At 37.7% G+C, this 23110-nt stretch overlaps 1 protein-coding gene across 1 annotated transcript in view; it reads right to left on the bottom strand.

Annotated features, from left to right (window-relative positions):
* Positions 1–22681, bottom strand: part of RNGTT (RNA guanylyltransferase and 5'-phosphatase) — a 319549-nt gene extending 296868 nt beyond the window's left edge. Inside the window, exons 1-4 of the mRNA XM_034991369.1 lie at positions 22411–22681; positions 15263–15372; positions 11358–11461; positions 11175–11263 (exon numbers count right to left, since the gene is read on the bottom strand). Coding sequence (XP_034847260.1) covers positions 11175–11263; positions 11358–11461; positions 15263–15372; positions 22411–22474 — 367 coding nt within the window. The 5' untranslated portion in view covers positions 22475–22681. The remainder of the gene's footprint in view (positions 1–11174; positions 11264–11357; positions 11462–15262; positions 15373–22410) is intronic.
* Between the last annotated feature and the right edge of the window lie 429 nt (positions 22682–23110).

Raw genomic sequence — 23110 nt, forward strand, 5'->3', positions numbered from 1 at the left:
ACATTCTCTCCCTCTCCCTTAGCCCCTCCCTGCCACATACTCTCTCTCTTTCTCAAATAAATAAATCTTTTTTTAAAAAAAGTAAAACTTTCAGGAAAAAAACCTGAAAAAATGATTTTTTCTTAAACCTTTTTTCCATACATATTCAAGATTAGTGTGGTCCTACCTCTATATTCTGAAGAGCTGCAAATGAGTTTCATAAGTTCCAAAAATGACTGCACTTTAATCATTTTAACTACTTTGAAAAAGTAATTAAAACAGTTTGGTTGACATTACTAACATGACAACATTACTTAAGTCACTCTCCTGCAAAACTCAAAAATGAAGCTTTTCCTGTTATCTCTGTTTAATGGAAAGATATCCTGCCACTTAAGACTAATAGTCTTATTTTAACAAACTACTCTTCTCTTTATATATAAAGCATCCTAATAGAGGGCAACCAAAATCAAATATATAAATAAACTAAGAGTTAGAATTACAAAACTTCTAGAAGACAATATGGGAGAAAATCTTTGTAACCTTAGTGTAAGAAAAAGACTTCTTAGATAAAACATAAAAGGAAACACTGATAAATTGGGCTACTTCACAATGGTAAATGTTTGCTCTTTGAAAGATGTCTTTTTTTTTTTAAAGATTTTATTTATTTATTTGACAGAGAGAGACACAGGGAGAGAGAGAGAACACAAGCAGGGGGAGTGGGAGAGGGAGAAGCAGGCTTCCCACCGAGCAGGGAGCCCAATGCAGGGCTCAGTCCCAGAACCCTGGGATCATGACCTGAGCCGAAGGCAGCCACTTAACAACTGAGCCACCCAGGTGCCCCAAAAGACGTCTTTAAGAAAATAAAAACACAAGGGGACACCTGGGTGGCTCAGTCGGTTAAGTGTCCCGACTCTCAATTTCGGGTCAGGGCATGTTCTCAGGGTCCCGAAATCGAGCCCCACATCAGACTGCATGCTGGCATGGAGCCTGCTTAAGATTCTCTCTCTCCCTCTCCCTCTGCCCCTCCCCCAATCTCTCTTCCTCTAAAAAGAAAAAAAGAACACTACCACATAATATATTCTCATTACATATATCTGATAAAGGACTTGTATCCAGAATATATAAACAACTCTTACAACTCAATAATAAAACAAACACCCTAATATTTTTTAAACTGGGCAAAAGATTTAAAAAGACAGTTTACAAAAGAATATGTGCAAATGGTCAAGAAATACATGAAAAGACAGTTGACATCATTATCATGAAAATGCAAACTAAAATCATAATGTAATCCTCTACACACTAAAATAGCTAAAATCAAAAAGACTGACAATATCAAATATAAGTGAGGATGTAGAGGAATTGAAACCCTCATGCACTGCTGGTAGAAAAATAAAACAACATAACCACTTTGGAAAACAGTTTGGCAATTTCTTAAAAAGTTAAACATACACCTACATCAAATGACCCAGACATTTTTTTTTTTTAAGATTTTATTTATTTCTTTGACAGAGAGAGAGAGAACACAAACAGGGGGAGTGAGAGAGGGAGAAGCAGGCTTCCCACTGAGCAGGCAGCCCGATGCAGGGTTTCGATCCCAGACCACGGGATCATTACCTGAGCCAAAGGCAGATGCTTAATGGCTGAGCCACCTACGGGCCCCATGACCCAGACACTCTAATCCTAGTTAGTTACCCAAGAAAAATAAAATATATGTGCAAAGACATAAATAAAGATTAATATCCACAGCAACTTTATTTATAATGGCCAAAAACTGCAAACACCCCAAAAGTCAATCATCAGGTGAAGGGATAAACGTGTGGTATATCCATTCAATAACTACTTATCAGCCATAAAAATGAATCACTAATAAATACAATGAGGATGATTTCAAAACCTATGTGAAAGAAGCAGAAAAGAAAAAACAAAAACAAAAGTCCATATATATAAGTTTCATTTACATGAAGTCTGTAACATGCAAAAATTTGTATGGAACCATGAAAGGCCCTGAATAGCCAAAGCAATCTTGAGGAAAAATAACAAAACTGGAGGTATCACACTTCCTGATTTCAAATTATACTACAAAACTGTAGTGATTAATGGTACTGCCATAAAGACAGACATATAGGCCAATGGAATAGAATAGGGAACCCAGAATTAAACTCCTGCATATACGGTCAACTAATATTCAATAAGGGAACCCAGAACACTCAAGGGGAATGGTAAGTCTCTTCAACAAATGGTGTTCATGCAGAACAATAAACCTGGACCCCTATCTTATACTATTCACAAAAATTAACACAAAATGGATCAAAGACTTAAACATAAGACCCAATGCCATAAAACTCCAGAAAAAAACGTAGGGGACAAAACTACTCAACACTGATCTTGTCAATGATTTTTTGGATATGACACCAAAAGCACAAACAACCAAAGCAAACATCAACAAATGAAACTACATCAAAGTTAAAAGCTTCTGCCCAAATAAATAAATTAATTAAATTAAATGGCAACCTACAGAATGGGAGAAAAACTTTGCAAACCATATATCAGATCAGGGACTAATATCCAAAATACGTAAAGAACTCATGCAACTCAATAACAAAAAAACAAACAAGCCAATTAAAAAATAGGATCTCAAAAGACATTTTTCTAAAGACATCAAAATGGCCAACAGGTATATTAAAAGATACTTAACATCACTCATCATCAGGGAAATGTAAATCAAAACCACAATGAGATATCACCTCAAACCTGTTAAAATGGTTATCATCAAGAAAACAAGAGATAAGTATTGGCAAGGATGTGATGAAAGGGGAACTCCCGTACACTGTTGGTCGGAATGTAAATTGGTTCAACCACTATGGAAAACATTATGGAGGTTCCTCAAAAAGTTAAAAATAGATCTACCATATGATTTAGCAATTCCACTTCTGGGTATAACCCAAAGGAAATGAAAACAGGATACTGAAGAGATATACGCACTTCCATGTTTATTGCAGCATTACTGACAATAGCCAAGATATGGAAACAACCTAAGCACCTATCAATGGATGAATGAATAAAGAAGATGGGGTGTGTGTGTGTGTGTGTGTGTGTAATGGAACTCAGCCAGGAGAAAGAACATTCTGCCATTTGCAACAACATAGACGGACCTTGACCATATTATGCTAAATAAGGGAGATAAGTCAGACAGTGAAAGACAAGTACCGTATGATATTACTTATATGTGAAATCTAAAAAAGTCAGATTCATAAAATCAAAGAGTAAAATGGTGGAATGGTGGTTACCAGGAAATTGCGGGGGGGTGGGAGGAGTACAAAACAGAGTTTTTTGGGGTTTTTTTTATTAAAGATTTTATTTATTTATTTGAGAGAGAGCATAAGAGGGGGGAGGGTCAGAGGGAGAAGCAGATTCCCTGCTGAGCAGGGAGCCCAATCCGGGACTCGATCCCAGGACTCCAAGATCATGACCTGAGCCGAAGGCAGTCACTCAACCAACTGAGCCACCCAGGCGCCCCAAGTCAGTTATTTAATGGCACAAATTTGCAACAAGTAGTAAATAAGACCTGCAGATTAATGCACAGCATAGTGAATATAGACAACAATATTGTATTATGCTCATCAAACTTGAGAAGAAATTACAATTTAATTATTCCAACCACTAAAAAGAAAAATTAGGTAACATGATAGAGGTGCTAATTATTGCTACAATGGCAATCATATTATAATGTATAAATATATCAAATTAACATGTTGTACACCTTAAATTTCCACGTCATATGTCAAATACATTTCAATTAAAACAATTTCTTTTTTTTTTTTTTAGATTTTATTTATTTATTTGAGAGAGAGAATGAGAGAGAGAGAGCATGAGAGGGGGGAGGGTCAGAGGGAGAAGCAGACTCCCCGCCGAGCAGGGAGCCCGATGCGGGACTCGATCCTGGTACTCCAGGATCATGACCTGAGCTGAAGGCAGTCGCCCAACCAACTGAGCCACCCAGGCACCCCTCAATTAAAACAATTTCTAAAAAATGCAAATGAATCTATAGTGACAGAAAGTAGAAAGTGATTGCCTAATCTACAACTAAGGGTTGAAGAGAGGATGGACACAAAGGGGCATAAGATGCAAATGCCCTGAACCTTGGCTGTAGTTTCAAAGGTATCTACATCATTAAATTGTACATTTTAAATTAATGCAGTTCATTATAATGTTGACTGTTTTTAAAACCAGATGATAAAGTGTGGGGCACGTGGGTGGCTCAATTGGTTAAGCATCTGCCTTTGGCTCAGGTCATTATCTTGGGGTCCTTGGATCGAGCCCCACATTGGGCTCTCTGCTCAGCGGGGAGTCTGCTTCTCCCTCTCCCTCTGCCCCTTTTCCTGCTCGTGCTCTCTCTCTCTCTCAGATAAATAAATAAAATAAAATCTATTAAAAAAAAAACAGATGTTAAAGTGAGATGCTGACATAAGTCTGCAATTGGCTTTTAAAACACATTCCAAAACACTTGTTTTTAGCAATTGACTTTATCAAAAATGTAACACTGATACATTTTTATTTTTTGATACATTTTTAAAGGTATCAAAAAATATCATTTTCATCTCATTTCTGTAACAGGGTAAAATTTCTTTCCAAAAAAGCCTTTTCCTACTTAAAAAAAATTTGAAAACCAGTATCTTAGAGTTACCATCAACTAAACCAAATCACCTATTTCTACATTCATAGTAAATAATCATTAATATTTAGAATAAAAACCTTAGTCAATGAACACCACCCAATTAACAAGGATACAAAGGAACTACAGACAGGAGCAATTTGTACCAATAAAAATATGTATGAATCAAAACACCACATATGGCAAACTATAAATGAATCAGAATGGCTACAGCATGGAGTATAATAAAAAAGTAATACCAAATGCAGTTGGAGGCAATGAAGAAGACAATATCCTGAAGAAACCTGTGTACCATACTAAAGACAGTATTACTAAGGGCAATAGAAAGATATTAAAAATTTTTAAGCATGGCAATAAAATTATCATGTTTTCTCCAGGGGCACCTGGCTGGCTCAGTCAGAAGAGTGCAACTCTTGATCTCAGGGTTGTAGGTTTGAGCCCTATGTTAGGTATAGAGATTACTAAAATAAATAAACAAATAAATAAATGTTTAAAAAATAAATAAATAGGGTGCCTGGGTGGCTCAGTGGTTAAGCGTCTGCCTTCGGCTCAGGTCATGATCCCAGGGTCTCTGTCAAATAAATAAATAAAATCTAAAATCTAAAATCTAAAATCTAAAATCTAAAATCTAAAATAAATAAATAAATAAATAAATAAATAAATAAATAAATAAATAACGCACTCCAATGGCAGCCAACAGAAGACAGAGAAGGAGCAACAATGAAGGCAAGAAAAACAGTAAGGAAGCCATCCCAGTAATTTATGTGTGAGATAAGGGTCTGAATGACAGGGTCAAAGTGATAGGGATAATGAGGGGAGGCAGACTGAAGAGACATTTAAGGCTGGATCTCCAATCTGAGGGGTGAATGACTATCAACACAGAGAGGAAAGACATAAAAGGAGCCCTCTGGTGACTAAGTGGGCAGTGGAAGCATTTACTAGCTTAGGAACTACAGGAGTTTACATCAGTCTTATAGGCAAGGTAATAAGTACAGTTGGTGATGATGAGTTTAAGGTTCTTTTGGGACTTAAAAGTATTTGGAAAAAACAGCAAAGAGCTTCAAAGACAGGTGTGGCTGGAACTGCAGATTAAAGAATAATCAACACATAGTGAACTATGGAAGAAGTCTGTGGTATAGATAAGATCACTAAGAATGGGTATGTAAAATAAGAGAAGAAAATTAAGTAAGGGGGGAAACTATTATAAGTCTCGAGAATAAGTAAGGGGGAAACTATTTATAAAAAAGACAGAATAAACTGCGATGGGGTCAAGAAAACAAAGAGAACATGGAGTCATGTACAACAAAAAAAGAAAAAGTTTCAAGACATGACTGTTCAACTGTTTAAATGACAGAGAATAATTAGAAGTGAAAGTCACTATTTGTTTAAGAGTGCACGGGGAGGACTACAGATTGCAATGTAGTGAATGGTAATAAGTGAATTCAAGTATCCATCTTTCAAAAAATCAGCTGGGAAGAGGAAGGGGGAAATATAAAACAAGAAAGGTGTGGGATTTGGGGGGGGGGGTTATCATTTAATATGAGAGACTTAGATATGTTTATAGGCCGAGAAGGACCTGGTTAAATCACAGAGGTTGACAATAACTGATAACAAGGATACAACTGAAATAAAGTTTCTAAAGAAGAGATAAAAAACAGAGATCAACCTTGAACAGGAAAAGACACCCCTTAGAAATAAATGACTATATATATATTTTTTTTAAAGATTTTATTTATTTATTTGAGAGAGAGAGAATGAGAGACAGAGAACACGAGAGGGAAGAGGGCAGGGGGAGAAGCAGACCCCCTGCTGAGCAGGGAGCCCGATGTGGGACTCGATCCCGGGACTCCAGGATCATGACCTGAGCCGAAGGCAGTCGCTTAACCAACTGAGCCACCCAGGCGCCCAGAAATAAATGACTATAATCATGAAACTATATAAATTTCATTATCTCCGTTTGGTGTAAATGAATATTCATATGTTTAACTGCAGAAATGTTAATGTGTTTAATTACGGAATGGTCTCTAACACCGAGGTTATCTCTAAATACTATTTTCTAAATAGGAACCAATCTCCTTAGAGAAATAACTGATTCCAGGTCTGGAAAACATCATGTGCCAGAAAACAAAGAAACCATCAAAAACTAATGGGTGATATCAAAAGAATACAGAAACCAACTTGAAGGGGCTCCCATTGCCCTAGGTTGGAGCAATTTGGACATTAAGAATAAACGCTGATGGCAACTGATTTAAATATGTCAACTATATAAAAATAACTCCAATAATACAACTGGACAATTTATAACAAGGATCAACTTCTTTTCCTAAACCTGGGAGTGTTAATCTTTCTAAAATCATGACATCTGTTTCTGAATGTTAAGACTTACTGCCTTCCTTTGAATTCTTCAAGTACATTTAGCATTTACCCCACAATGATTTCTCTCAAATGAGAAAACAGTTGTCACTCAAATAAAGGCCACAATGCTATTTTAGGCTGTTTATCTTCTGGATGCACACCTAAATATATGTGTAGATATGTGTACTTGTCATATATATTCTTGTGAACATGTAAATATCTACACACATATACATCACAATACTGTATGGCATATATTCCCATGTTCTTGTTCTTCTGTTAATAATAGTTGCAAACTCTATAAATAACCTGCTTTACGTCTGCCTTCAGCTCAGGTTATGATCCCAGGGTCCTGTAGGGATCGAGCCCTACATCGGGCTCCCTGCTCCGTGGGAAGCCTGTTTCTCCCTCTCCCACTCCCCCTGCTTGTGTTCCTGCTCTCACTATCTCTCTCTATCAAATAAATAAATAAAATCTTTAAAATAAATAAATAAATAACCTGCTTTATCAAATATGTAAACTGTTCCCAGTTTTTATTTTATTACAAATGAAGCTGTGATGAAATTCCTTTCACATAAATCTTTACGTCCATCTCTACGTCCTTAAAATGAATTAGATGTAGTCTTGCTTGTATATAAACGCTTATGAAGACCTTGAAAAATATCACCAAATTGTCTCTCCAGAGTAGTAGTACCAATTAACACTCTAACAATGTATGAGTGCACCCAATATACCCAATCCTTGACATTTTAATTTTTTAAATCTTTGCCAATTTAATGGGGGAAGGTAACAACTATATTGTAATTGTATCTCTTGTTAACAAACGAAAAAAAATTTTTTTCATGTTTCTTGGCTACCTGTATTTTATTTTTTATAAGTTGCATTTTCATTGTTTTCCATATTTTGCCAGTTAGATTATAAAATCCCTTTGTATGCATTTTTTTATGATTTTATTGATTGATTTAAGAGAGAGAGAGAGAGAGCAAGCAGGGGAGGGAGAGAAACAAGCAGACTCCTAGCTGAGTGCTGAGCAATCTCACAACCCCAAGATCAGGACCTGAGCCAAAATCAAAAGTTGGATGCCAACCAACTGAGCCACCCAGGCGCCCCTCCTTGTATATCTATTTTTATCTGTCATATGCTTCAAATACTTGTCCAAACTTGTCAAATAACCATTTTGCTCTGTTTCTGTTATGTTTTATAGTACAGAAATTCTTTTTCATTTTCATGAGTTAATCTAGAAATCAAGGCAGCAACAATTTAGAGATTTGAACTTTGAAGTCAGAAACTGGACTGAAAATCTGGCTTAAACACTTAATAGATGTGTGACCATGGGCAAACTACTTAATTTCTCTGAGACTTAGTAGTTTTCTTAGCTGTAAATGGGGAAAACACCACATACTACACAGTTGTTATGAGGATTATACTCATTCATTTCTTCATTCATCCATTTATAGTTTCCCATCATGTCTCCCAGGTAAAGAATAAGCACTCATTAATAGCAGCAGGTACTATTATCACTAACAGAGAACACATTTTAATTTTTGACAGCAGCTCTCAAATTTAAGTGTGCATAAAAAGTCACCTAAGACCCTTGCTTAAAAAAAATAAAAAAACAAAAAACTGGATTCCTAGGCTTCAGCCCGAGTTTTTGATTATGTAGTTCCAGGATGAGGCCCTAAAACAAACATTTCTAATAAGCGTCCTCAGGTCATTCTGATTCAAGGAGTCCAGGGACACTCCTAAAGAAATATTTATGGATTCTGCCTTTGGTGATAGAATTGAAATATCCTATCTTACCCCAGAATTAATGAATACTGACCTATATTTTCTCCTATATGCTTATGGGTCCTTTTAAAAATTTAATCCGGGCACCTGGGTGGCTCAGATGGTTAAGCGTCTGCCTTCGGCTCAGGTCATAATCTCTAGGTCCTAGGACTGAGCCCCACATCAGGCTCCCAGCTCAGTGGGGAATCTGCTTCTCCCTCTCCCTCTGCCTCTCCCCCTGTTTGTGCTCTCTGCCTCTCTTGGTCTCTCAAATGAATAAAATCTTTTAAAAAAAAAAATTAATCAATCTAAAATACATGTTAGATGTACTGTCTCAACACCGTTTATTGAATAATCACACCTTCCCCCTACAATTTGGAAAACATCTCCTCCACCACCAAGAAACTACTGTAGTTTCCATTACTATACCCTATGCTTTAACTTGTAAGGACAATCCCCTCATTATTTTTGTTTTTCAAAATTTTCTTATAATATTGACTGTTTCATTTGCCAAATAATTTTTTCTGTGCTCAATATATGCTGAATTATGTGGACGCAGTAAATTTTACAAATAAAAGAAATTAACCTCATAGTAAATCTTCCAAAGTCTCATTGGGATTCTGCTTAGAATTACACTAATAATTGAAATTAATTTGGAAACAAATGTCTCCCCTTTCTTCAAGTCTTTTAATATCCAAGTATATTTTCTTCATAAAGACCTCCTACACTTCTTAATAGACTTTATTCCTTGGTATCTTGTACTTCTGCTACAGAAAAGAGAAGTGGCTTAGAGTATGAACTTACAACTAAGATTGCTTAGGATATGATCTAAGTTCTAATCATTACTAGCTGTGTGAATGACTTTGGGCAAGTCACTTAACCTTTCCAAGCTTCAGTTTCTCATCATAAAAATGGGAGTGGCAATAAAGTCTACACAATAGAATTGTTATAAGAACAAAATGAGATATTGAATGTAAAATGGTTTAGAGTGACTAGCACACAGGAAATGCTCCATGTTAACCAATATTATTAATAAGATTAATAAAGACCATCCTCTAATTTTATTTTCTATTTACTATTTACAAGAAAGTTGCTGATGTTGTCTTACTTATGGGTGTTTAAATATATCCCCTGAACTTTCTTAATAGTTTTTCAGTTAATTCTCTGAATAGGGAAAATATTGGCTGCTTAAAACTTTAAAAAGAAGCAATCACAAAAGAAAATATATTGACAATAAAAAGTTTAAAAATATTACCTCAAAAATTAAAAGGCAAATGAAATGGAAAAACTTTCCAATTGTATATATAAGAAGTTAATTTATGGCATCTAGCTATCAGGAGAAAAAACTATTCAATAAGCTATGCTAAAACAAATGGTTATATAGAAAACATTTAAATTAGATCCTCAATTCAAACCATATGTTAATATTAATATCAGAAAGAACAAAGAATCAAAGCTAAAAATCAAACCTTAAAAATTCTATACCAGTGCAAGTAGCACTGTTTATAATAGAAAAAAACAAACTGAAAATAAGCCAAATGTCATTTTAAATAACTGTCATTTTTTTAAATTTACCTATTTAGTATATTTATTATTGCCTGCCTTCCTCCCACATCCCACATCCCCTCCCCCTGCTCCCAGTCCACACTAAAATATAAGGAGAGATTTTTTTCTGTTTTCTCCACTGATGTGTTCCAAGAGCCTGTACCTTGCAAAGAGTAGCAATCAATAAATATCTGCTGAAACAGTTGTCCATCAACATGAGAATGGATGAACTATAGGGTATTCGTAATGGAATACTATACAGCAGCAAAAAATGAACCACAGTTACATCATCATGGATCACTCTCAGATATATAATACTGAGTGAAAAAAGAGTTTCACAACACATATGGTATAAAATGCGAAATGATAAAAAATAAATATGTAGTGTTTAAGGTAAAGTCACCCAGTAGTATTCCTGAAGAGGGGCAATTAGGGCTTTATCTTGAAAAATAAAAAATTACAAAAATACATTTCATAGGGGGCGCCTGGGTGGTTCAGTCGTTAAGCGTCTGCCTTTGGCTCAGGTCATGATCCCAGAGTCCTGGATCGAGCCCTGCATCGGACTCCCTGCTTGGTGGGAAGTCTGCTTCTCCCTCTCCCACTCCCCCTGTTTGTGTTCCTGCTCTTGCTATCTTTCCCTGTCAAATAAACAAATAAAATCTTTTAAAAATATATATATATTTTATAGTTCACAAAAGTTAGTCTATTGCTCTAATTAATCACTTTTCTTAGTGATTACTTTAAAAAGAAGGAAAAAAAAAAACTGCCATATCACCTCACTTGCTAAAAAGAAAACAGAAGCCAAAACACAAAATAAAATATATAAACAGTGGCAAAGTAAAGCCAGACATACCAATAAGTTCAGGTGGGTTTCTTTCATTAAACCGCTCACACAGACGAATGAATGTCTCAGTATTCTCAGTTGTAGGGCACTCACCATGTCTAGTAATATGGAAACATTTTTTTTTTTAAAAAGAAGAAATTGCAAATTTCAGCAAAAGGTTTCAATATTAAAGAATCTTAATACATGACTTACCCTTTACACTGAAGTTTTATATATTTGATTCCTTCTTTTTCTATGTCATTTCTGTCATAGAACCTTGAAGTATTTGTCAAATCCACCAACAAGCCCATTTTAACCTTAAAAAAAAAAGAGAGAGAAAGAGAAAAGAGCAGATTTACTAGTAAATGAATTTGTTCCAAAACAAACTAATGAAATGGCAATACTCCAGTTCATCCATCTACACTGAGGGACATTTTACGTTCACTCTACCAATGAACTATTGACAACAAAAGCATCACTTACTCAAGTTTCATTCAAGGTACTAGAACTTAGAAGACACTAAATGAAATAAATTAACCTTCAAACTGATGACAGAACTAGAACATAAGCAAAACTTAGTCCACTTCAACATCACAGAAGTCTACCTTAAAAAACAAACATGGATGTAGTTTTCTGCATCCGCCACCCCACCTATGATTTATTAGACAAAAGGACACAGCAAGAATAGCATCTATGTGAAATATACCCTAACCCCCAGGCACACATCAACCCAGCATTCCAAGCAGCTATCACTACATCACATGCTAGGCAGTTAAATTCTAAAGTGAGTACTATATAAGGTAAAAAGTATGTATAGTCAAAATTCTCTTATAAATCCCTTAAATAATCAATAAAGAACAGTACACGTGGCCATAATTGTGCATCTCATTGAAGACTTAATCCCATCTCTCAGCCAGTTTTTCTTGCTACATTTGGAACAAAAATCATTATTTCTTCTGTTGAGCATTAACTGATGTAGTTGGCTTGTGATCAGGGGCCAAGTGGTTTAAAAAATCTTTAACAACTAGGGCACCTGGGTGGCTCAGTTGGTTAAGCGACTGCCTTCAGCTCAGGTTATGATCCCAGGGTCCTGGGATCAAGTCCCACATCGGGCTCCCTGCTCTGCGGGGAGCCTGCTTCTCCCTCTCCCCCTCCCCCTGCTTGTGTTCCCTCTCTCGCTGTGTCTCTCTCTGTCAAATAAATAAATAAAATCTTTAAAAAAAAAAATCTTTAACAACTAGAATCACATTCAGACTAGTAAGAGAGTCTCACTAAGATACGCACACCCAAACTGAGCCAAGTAAAAGAACAGTTAACTCATATATCCTATACCCTATTCTGAAGCACATGTTCTCTGGGAAGAACGACGAGAAACAATCTGCACTTTTTAAATTGTTATTTTTCTCTTTTATTGTTATCACTTTTATTGAGTACCTAGTGCTGGATGTGCCTAAAGGAGACTGGTTTACATAATGATTTGACTCCACTGCTAGAGGGGAAAAAATGGCAAAGACGTTTATATTTCACACACAACAAAACTGACAAAACTAACAAAATTGTGTGTTTCCAAAATATTAAACTAGCCACCATATGTGCTCCACTGATTTCTCCAGATTCCTTAGTTCAAGTGCGGATGAGAGAGAGGTCTACCCATCACGTGAGCTCTTACTTATAGGAAATGTATTTTTTATGGCATTTTCTACAGTCTGCCACCCTGGGCCTATTTCTCTTCCCACATAGCTTCTGCAGTGATCTTAATTCCTTCAGAGGACATGTACTGTCAAACACAGAGAGTCAGATCTCATTAATACAGCTTCTCAGTGAGTTAGAATTAGAACCCATGTTGTTTGTATCCAGGTCCAAAATAAGATATGGATGAAAAGTGGAGATGGGCAAGAAAATATGAGTTTTCTAAATACATAGGAACACTTTAGCCAAGGAAACGGAGAAACTGTACTGTATGACTTAACTGCCTGAAGCCCCATATATACATATGTGCATGCGTGTGTGTGATGTATCTGTATGGATAATGTGTTTGTGTGTGAATTTATCTGTCTGCATACACATATACACATACATATATTACATATACATATTTATTTTTCATAACAGTCCCAATCCATGAAGTAAGGATAATAATCGTATCTACCTCATGGAGTTGTTATGAGATTCAATAAAGGCCTTACTCTGTGCCAAGCACTATGCTACATGCTTTATATGCACTAATTTTATTTACAGATGAGGAAACTGAAACAGGAAGAGATTATGCAACTTGCCAACAAAGCTGTAAGTGGCAAAATGGAAATCAAAGCCAGGCTAAGTGGCTTCTTTTTTTTTTTTTTTAAAGATTTTATTTATTTATTTTGAGAGAGAGAATGAGAGAGAGAGCACATGAGAGGGGGGAGGGTCAGAGGGAGAAGCAGACTCCCTGCTGAGCAGGGAGCCCGATGCGGGACTCGATCCCGGGACTCCAGGATCATGACCTGAGCCAAAGGCAGTCGCTTAACCAACTGAGCCACCCAGGCGCCCAGGCTAAGTGGCTTCTAAGCCCAAACTCTTACCTTACCAACCAGGAAATATTTAATGCTCTATAAATGTTAACTAAGACTTTCAAAATCATTATTGATAACGAAAATAAAAGTTAAAAGTTTACAAAAAAATATAAAGACTCAAAAAACTACATCAAGGAAAGGGATGATTAACAGGTTTTCAGAATCTAAGGGATGATTTTTCTATCCCATGACAGAAACCCTTACACATAATGAATATTAATATTGGATGAATGTACTAAAATAGAAGAGTACAAACAGTAGTGTAGCAAGTTGAATTATGTCCCCTAAAATGATATGTTCAAGTCCTAACGCCTAGTACCTGTGAATATGACCTTACTTGGAAATAGGGCTATAGGGTCTTTGCAAATATAATCAAGTTAAGATGAGATCATAGATTAGGGTGTCCTTAAAAGACAGAAATTTGGACAGACACACATAGGGAGATGTCAACAAGAAGAGAGAAGACCCACAGAGCTACAAGCCAAGGAATGCCAAGGATCACTGGCATTAACCAGAAGCTAGCAGAAAAGAATGAATGGAAAAGATTCTCCCCCCAAGCCTCCAAAAGGAACCAATCTTTCCAACACCTTGATTTAGAACTTACAGTGTCCAGAACTGTGAGAGAATAAATGTCTGTGGTTTTAAGTCACCCAGTTTGTGGTAATTTGTTACAGCAGCCTAGGAAGCTAATCTAATCAGTATTATGTCAGAATAATATAAAAAATTACGAAGTTTCATTTAGGAAAATAGTTTGGCCCTTTCTTGTAAAATTAGCTATGCACACAGCAATCATACTGTCGAATATTTATCCTAGAAAAATGAAAACTGTACATGAATGTTCACATAACTTTATTTGCAATACCCCACAACTGGAAATAACTCAAATTGGTTAAATGGTTATTCAAGCATTCAATGGGAAAAGAGCTAAATAAACTCTGATATATCTATAAAGTGAATACTATTCAACAATAAAAAGGAACTAACTTTTTGTTGAAACATGCAACAACTTGGATGGACCTCAAGGGCATTATGCTTAGTGAAAAAAGCCAATCCTGAAAGGCCACATACTGTTTGACTCCATTTATATAACATTCTCAAAATGATGAAACTACAGAGATGGAAAACAGATTAGCAGGTGCCAGTGTACAGGGATGGGGGTGGGTAGAGCCTGACTATAAAGGGGTAGCATGAGGGAGTTCCTTTGTGGAGATGAAACAGTTCTGTAACTAATACCACAAATCTATACACTGGATCAAACTGCAGAGAACTATACATACATACACACAAATGAACACATATAGAAACTGGTAAAAACTAAACAAGGTCTGTAATCAATTCAAGAGTACTGTACAAATGTCAATTTCCTGTTTTGATATTATACTACAGTTATGTAAGATGTCACCATTGGGAAAAGCTGGGGGGAGGGTTCACAGAATTCTATGTACAATTTCTGCAACTTCCTCTTAGTCAATAAATTATTTCAAAATAAGTTTTTTTTTTAAAGCCACCTGAAGAACAAGAGAGGGATAAAATATACGAAAACAATATCAAAATGTTGTTTCTTACCTTCAGACTCTTTAGATAATTTGAGAGCATACTTGGATGGAACCGATTTTCTTCAGCAACTTGACTATCGTATCTTGGTCCTAACATTGTCTTCAGAGGTAAGAATCTTCCTAAACAACATTAAGATGGGTAACAATTTTCATTAAAGAAAATGTTCCAGGCTGAAACTATAATTAGCAATTCTCAAAATCACTTCCTTAAAACGTTTTAAATGCAACTGTTCATGATGCAGTCTCAATTTAAACTACACTTTTAAAAGGTACCACCTTAGAATTTTTTAAGGACAATATAAATTCCAGAAATTGACAATCAAATAGAATAGCAAAATAAAGGGGCGCCTGGGTGGCTCAGTCAGTTGAGCATCCAACTCTTGGTTTCGGCTCAGGTCATGATCTCAGGGTCATAGGATCGGGCCCCTCATGGGGCTCCAAGCTCAGCAGGGAGTCTGCTTGAGATTCTTTCCTCCTCCTTCTCTCTCCGCTTCTGCTCCTCCCCAGAACACACACTTGCGTGCACTCTCTCTCTCTCTCTAAAATAAATAAATATGTATTAAAAAAAAAAAAAGAAAAGAAAAACTACCAGTGAGTGGAACTTCCAAAAAAACTCTTAAGTTGGGGGCTCAGGTACGGATGAAATAGGTAAAGTGGATTAAGAGGTATAAACTTCCAGTTATAAAATAAATAAGTCACAGAGATGAAAGGTACAGCATAGGATAGAGTCAGTAATATTGTAATAACATTGTATGGTGACAGATGGCAACTATACTTATTGTAGTGAGTACTGTATAATGTACAAAATAGTCAAATCACTATGTTGTACACCTGTAATTACTATAACATTGTATGTCAACCATATTTCATTAATAAAAATTTTTAAGCAAAAATAATTTAAAAATTAAAAAAAGTTGGCTAACAGTTTTAAAAAGGACTTAGCTTTTAAACTACTACTTTAAAAAGTTATTGCCTTAAAGCCTTTAAAGATATATTAGAAAACTGATAATGGAGTGCATTAAATCAGTCTTTAAAATTCCCAATTATACTTCTTCTTTACTATGAGGTTGGAACTTTCTCCATCTTATGCACTTTATCCTGCATTCCAGGATAGGGATCATGCTGAGAAGCACGCTAGCCAAAATCACTCTTCAAACAACTATCAGTGATCATAATTTCAACAAGACTAACTGACCCTTTTGGCCTTTTTTTTTCCTGAATCATACATAAGCATAGGAGGAGTCACCTTATATAATCAATTTTAAAATCAACTATTTTAATTGATTTATATCTTAAAACAGTATCAGTAGGAATAAATATCTACCTAAAATAACATGAGTGAAATCTTAACATCTGTCCAGACACTTTAACCTAAATTTCATAAAAACATAATCTTTTAAAGTTTTATGTTTTGGGTACCTGGGTGGCTCAGTTGGTTAAGCGTATGCCTTCAGCTCAGGTCATGATCCCAAGGTCGTGGGATCGAGTCCCACATCGGGCTCCCTGCTCAGTCGGGAGTCTGCTTCTCCCTCTACCCCTTCTCCTGCTCGTGATCTCTCTCTCTCTCATAAATAAATAAAATCATTAAAAAAATAAAGTTTTATGTTTTATGTACCAAACCACTCAAGATCACCAATAACCACCACATTGCTAAATCCAATGGTCAACCTCAGTTCTCAAACTGGCCACTTTTTAATTCAAGATCACTTTTTAATTCAATTTAATTTTTAATTCTTGAATCACTTTTTTACTTGGCTTTCAGGATACTACATCCTCCTGGTTTTCCTCCTATTTCTCTGACCTCTACTTTTCAATCTCCTTTACTGGCTCCTCCTTATCTCCCCGACCCCTCAATGTTTTGTCCTAGGGCTCTGTCCTTGGACCTCCTTCCTATCAACATTCACTAGCCTGCTGTCTCATCTGATCATAGAGCTTTAAAAGCCATGAATGTGCAGCTGATGCACAATGTGTATCTCCAGTCCAAACCTCTCCCAGAACTCTAGGCTCAAATATCAAACTGCTTACCTGACTTAGTCTCTACTTGATGTGTAACAGATGTCTCAGACCTTATCTCCAAACCTAGCTCTCAATATTCAAACTCTTAAAAGGTGCTCCTCTCATGGTCTTCCTCATCTCAGCAAATAATAACACTATTTTTTTAGTAGCTCAGGCCAAGCCCTTTCACGTTATCCTTGACCCCTCTCTTTTTCTCATACCCCATTTTCAATCCATCAGCAAATCCTCTCGGATCTATCTTCAAAATACACCTAGAATCTGACCACTTCTCACTACCTCTACCATCAACTCACATAAATTATTATACTACATTTAGCTTATTTAACAAATATTTAAAGAGTACTTATTATGTACCAAGCATTGTTCTAGGTTCATGGAATGCATTAGTGAAAAGAAAAAAAAAACAGGTAAAAATCCCTGCCCTCATAGAGCTTACACTCTATTGGGGAAAGATAAACCATAAACAAGAAACATAATAAATAAGTAAATAATAGGATACATTAGAAGATTCATCTCACTAGACCCTCTCTCCTTCTGTTATCTCAGAGGTCCAATCCTGTTCCCATCAGCTCCTCCAGGCTTCGCTTCCCTTCTCCAGTGTCAGAGTCCACAGCTGATCATCACAGTCAGTCCCCACTAAGTACCCTTAGCCTCCCTGATCCACCGTATCACTCAGCCACACTTACCTGAGAAAAACCCGAATCTCAATAAACTCAACCACCTGACTTCTTTGAGCCTACCCCTGTGCAGTTCAGGGCTCCCAGAGAAAAATCTCACCACATAGCAGATGGCTGACACTATAAACTATGTCTAAATCATCTCCCTAGCCCTAAGGACTAGCACAAAGTAAGACTCTCAAATGTTTGCTAGGTAAAATGACTCCAAAGTCACATCCCTATCACAAAACTGTTTCATATTACATTCCTACAGTTAGTTCCAAGTTCCTCACACATAGTAAGCACAAGATAATTTTATGTTGAATGATCTACCTTTAAGAAATGAGAATTTTGCTATTTTCAAAGTGTTCCCTTGAAATCTATCACTCATAAGGTGAAAAAAATAATTTTTCAGAAATACAGCTTGGCCCTATCTCCAGGAGCTCTCCTCCATTGGAAGTTTGGTTTAATCAGAGGAGGTAACTTCATAGAGAACAGATTATTAGTACCATCTTCTTTCTGATTCAGAAAAATTATGAACATCTAGTACTATTGACATATATCCTAATATTCACAGTGAGAAAATGTAAGCAGCCATAACACATTCTCCTAAATATGCCAAATACCAAGAAAATTATACAATAAGCGCAGATTACTTTTATAATCAGAAAAAAAAAAACGAGAGAAAGAAAAAAGGACGTAGAAAATGGAATGTGAATTATTCCTTATTTTTCATTACAGCTTGCAAGAATATAGCTAGTATTTCTTGCTCCACCTACTATAAAACACTGCTAATATGGCATTTCCAAAATACACAATATGGCATGAACACTTCAAGGACAGACAGAGACAGAACTTTAAGGGAAATTTAGAGAAACTTATCAAGACTTGTACGTTGTGTTCACTTTACTTTCTAATAAGCATCACAAGCTGAAGCAGTATTGATTACTAGTAAACATCCAGTTTGACTGTCAGGAGGCCTGGGGTTCTGTCCAGGGATCACAACTAATCTGACAGGTGAGCTTAGTATCTCACTGAACCATAATAATTAAGAGTTTAATTTTTGGAGGCCAAAATATTCCAATACAGGGGCGTCTGGGTGGCTCAGTCGTTAAGCATCTGCCTTCAGCTCAGGTCATGATCCCAGGGTCCTGGGATGGAGCCCCACATCAGGCTCCCCGCTCTGCGGGAAGCCTGCTTCTCCCTCTCCCACTCCCCCTGCTTGTGTTCCCTCTATCACTGTCTCTCTCTCTGTCAAATAAATAAATAAAAATCTTTAAAATAAAAATAAATAAATGAAACAACAACAAAAAAATATTCCAATACAATAATAAGGAAAAGCTTTATTCCTGGCCCTTAACTCCCAGCAGAGGGAGGGAAAAAGGCACCCAACTCTATTCCTCAGGAGACATAAAGCTGCCTGGAAGTTAGCACCTTACCTGCTGCTATCTACCCCAAGTCAGTGCCACACTTGTTCCATTTAACAGTAAGTGACTGTTCTGATCTTTGTCACTGCCAGCCTACAGATTACATCACAATTCTGATATTTAAACCACTTTTCTAACTCCAAATAAAAAAATATTCACTTTGACAAGAACTTCATTATGATCTTTTCTCACAATCAGTGTAGCAGATAACTCTAATGAAAGAATCCAGGAAACATGCTCCAAGCTAAAGCCATGCATCTGGGATCCCTGGGTGGCTCTGTCGGTTAAGCGTCTGCCTTCAGCTCAGGTCATGATCCCAGAGTCTCGGGATCAAGTCCCACATCGGACTCCTTGCTCAGCGGGGAGCCTACTGCTCCCCCTGTTTGTGTGCTCACTCGCGCTCTCTCTCTCTCTCTGACAAATAAATAATAAAATCTTTTTAAAAAAAGAAGTCATACATCTAATTTTATAGAGGTTCTTTCATAACTGCATAAGAAAACCACATGTAAAAAAGAGGATTTACTACAAAGTTAGAGATGGTAAGGGGAAAAAGTCAAAATGGCTGGAGAGTAAGACCTACAAAGAAAAATGTAAAGAATTGTGATCAATTCATTTGAATAAGTACAATGATTACCAAGAACAACTGTTTTTATTACAAGTGAAAATGCATATAAAAACAGAGCAGGAGTGCCTGGGTGGCACAGTTGCTTAAGCAGCCACCTCTTCATTTCAGTTCAGGTCATGATCTCAGGGTGGTGAGATGGAGCCCTGCATCAGGCTCTGCGCTCAGGAGGGAGTTGGAGACTGCTTGAGATTCTCTCCCTCGCCTTCTGCCCCTCCCCCACGCCTTCTGCCCCTCCCCCTGCTTGTGTGCTCTCTCTCTCTAATAAATCTTTTTCAAAAAATTGTTAGAGCATGAAGAAAATTATTTCATTTTTCATTAAAGAAAGACATTTCCTCACCCTAGGACTTGCTTAGGTTATCTTTCAGTATTATTTTTATCCATCATTCATACAGCTCTATTGACCAAGGATTTTATGTAAAATGTGAAAAAAAGCTGACAAAGTAGGAGAATCAGGAAACCCGAATTAAAAAAGGACTCTTTCAGGGGTGCCTATATATGTATATATAGATATATACATAAGAAATAATCATAGTTCACTACAAAACCCTTTAATTTTTGTTGCAAAATACCTTCTAGAATAAGCAACAAGTTGTAGTTAAAATTTAAATCTTTCACTCTTCAAAAAGACACTGTTAAGAAAATAAAAAGGCAAGTCACAGATGGGAGAAAAAAAAAATTTTAAGCATATATCCAACACAGGATTTGTATTTACAATATGTAAAGAAGTCTAACAATTCAACAATAAGATAAAAACCCAATTAAAAAATCAGTACAAGATTTGGACGTTTCACAGAAGAAGATACGTGAATTGCCAAGAAGCTCACATACACCCGAACCACAATATTACTAAATACCTATTATGGTGGGTAAAATTAAAAAGACTGATCATACCAAGTGTTGGAGAAGATACGAAGCAAACAGAACTCTCATACATTAATGGTAGGAATGTAAAATGTTATGACTTTGAAAAAGAGTTTGGGGGGCACCTGGGTGGCTCAGATGATTAAGCAACTGCCTTCAGCTCAGGTCATGATCCCAGGGTCCTGGGATGGAGCCCCACATCAGGCTCCTGGCTCCGCGTAGGGCCTGCTTCTCCCTCTCCCTCCCCTCTGCTCATGCTCTCTCCCTCTCTACCTCTGTGTCTCAAATGAATAAATAAAATCTTTAAAAAAGAAAAAGAGTTTGACATTTTTTTTAAAGATGAAACATACACCTACTATATGATCCATTCCTCTCCTAGAGATTTACACAAGAGAATTGAAAGCATATGTCCATACAAATTACTGTACGTGAATGTTCATAGCAGGTTAATTTGTACTAACCAAAAACTGCAAACAACCCAAATGACTATCAACAAGTGAATGGATAAACAAATGTGGTGCATCCATTAACAAGGGACTACTACTCAGCAATAAAAAGGGATGAACATACAAACATACAAGAACTTGGATAAATCTCAAAATAATAATGCTGAGCAAAAGAACAGAGACCTCCCGGGGCGCCTGGGTGGCTCAGTCGTTAAGCGTCTGCCTTCAGCTCAGGTCATGATCCCAGGGTCCTGGGATCGAGCCCCGCATCGGGCTCCCTGCTCGGCGGGAGGCCTGCTTCTCCGTCTCCCACTCCCCCTGCTTGTGTTCCCTCTCTCGCTGTCTCTCTGTCAAATAAATAAATAAAAATCTTTTAAAAAAAAAAAAAATAGAGACCTCCCCATCAAACAAGTGTATGCACTATGTTCCCATTTGTTTTTAAAAATTATAGAAAATGCAAACTAATCTATAATTACAAAAAGCATATAAGAGGTTGCCTGAGGAGGAAGGGATTACAAAGGGCAGGCGAAATTTTGAGAGGTGATGGTTATGGTCACCATTTTGATTGTGGTGATGGTTTCACGGGTGTTTCATTGGAAGTGTGTCTATGTATGCGGTATTTATCAAACTGCACTTCAAAGTTTGTTGTGTGTCAAACTCAATAAAGACGCAAAAATTCACAATAAAATAATTTTTAAAAAACAAATTTCCAGTCAGTGTCGATGGCCACTGGGAAACTTCCCTCTCCTCTTGAGCCCTCCATCTCAAGACTGACACTTGTCCCTTCCCCTTCCGAGAACACTGGAAGATTCACAAACTTCTGACCACGCTTCAAAGTAATGCCCACCGTGTTCCTGGGTCCTCAGCTCCTGCCACACAAACCTCCTGCCTACTTTCCCGTTCGTAATACTCTGCTGTACTGGATAGTGACACGGCCCCCACCTACCGGCCCACCCCCTCCAACCATTTTCCCAAACACTCAACCACAAAGCTTCATCGGACCGAGCACATCTCCGTCCTGAAATACCACTAACAAGCACGGAACCCCCGAAAGCTGCGCCCCTCAGAAGGCCCACCCACGGACCCGCCGGTACGCAGGGACTCGAACACCCCCCAGTCCGGGTTACCTGCCACCGGCTGGCCGCGCCGCGGACAGTTCAGCCACCGTGGTGGGATCTTGTTATGAGCCATGTCTCGGGGCCGCGCAGAGCCGCCCCCTCCGCCAACGCTCGCCGCGCCAACGCCGCCGCCTCCTCGCGGTCGGCTCCGTACGGGGGATCCGAGGCACCCGAATCCCCGCAGGGGTCCGAATCCCAGCAGCTCCTACCCTGGAAACGTCAGAGGCGGCGCGCCACTTTCATTCAGGCTCAACTCCACCGCTCTATGAGAGCCCACAATGCACCGCTACTTCCGCCCCCAAGGGCCCCGCCCTCTTCTTTCCGAGGTCAGAGGGAAAGACTGAGAAGCTCGTTAGAGGGATCGGAAGGAGTTAAAGCCACGGCGAATGGGAGGGGCGCATCTTCCATCGCCCCGCCCCGCCGAGGACCCCGCACGCTCTTAGGACAGCTTTGCGCAAGCGCAGATGGCCTCGTACAGGTGCTGGCGGAACGACACGTGTATTTTATTCCTACCTAGACAGCTGATAGACAGCCCGAAAATGTAGAGAAGCCAACCCTCTTTTCACGCGTAGACTGATCCGAAGCTTCCACAAAAGCATCTGTTCTAGTGATCTAAGGGTCCTTCCCACCACTGTTAACAGATCTAGAGCCTGATCGCCCTTTTTTCTGCCAAGCTTGGCGTCCGGGCAGGATCTGGGTTTGATAATTT

Source organism: Mirounga leonina, unplaced genomic scaffold, assembly GCF_011800145.1.
Source record: "Mirounga leonina isolate KUSES-001 unplaced genomic scaffold, KU_Mleo_1.0 Mir_53, whole genome shotgun sequence".
In the NCBI taxonomy this organism is placed as follows: domain Eukaryota; kingdom Metazoa; phylum Chordata; class Mammalia; order Carnivora; family Phocidae; genus Mirounga; species Mirounga leonina.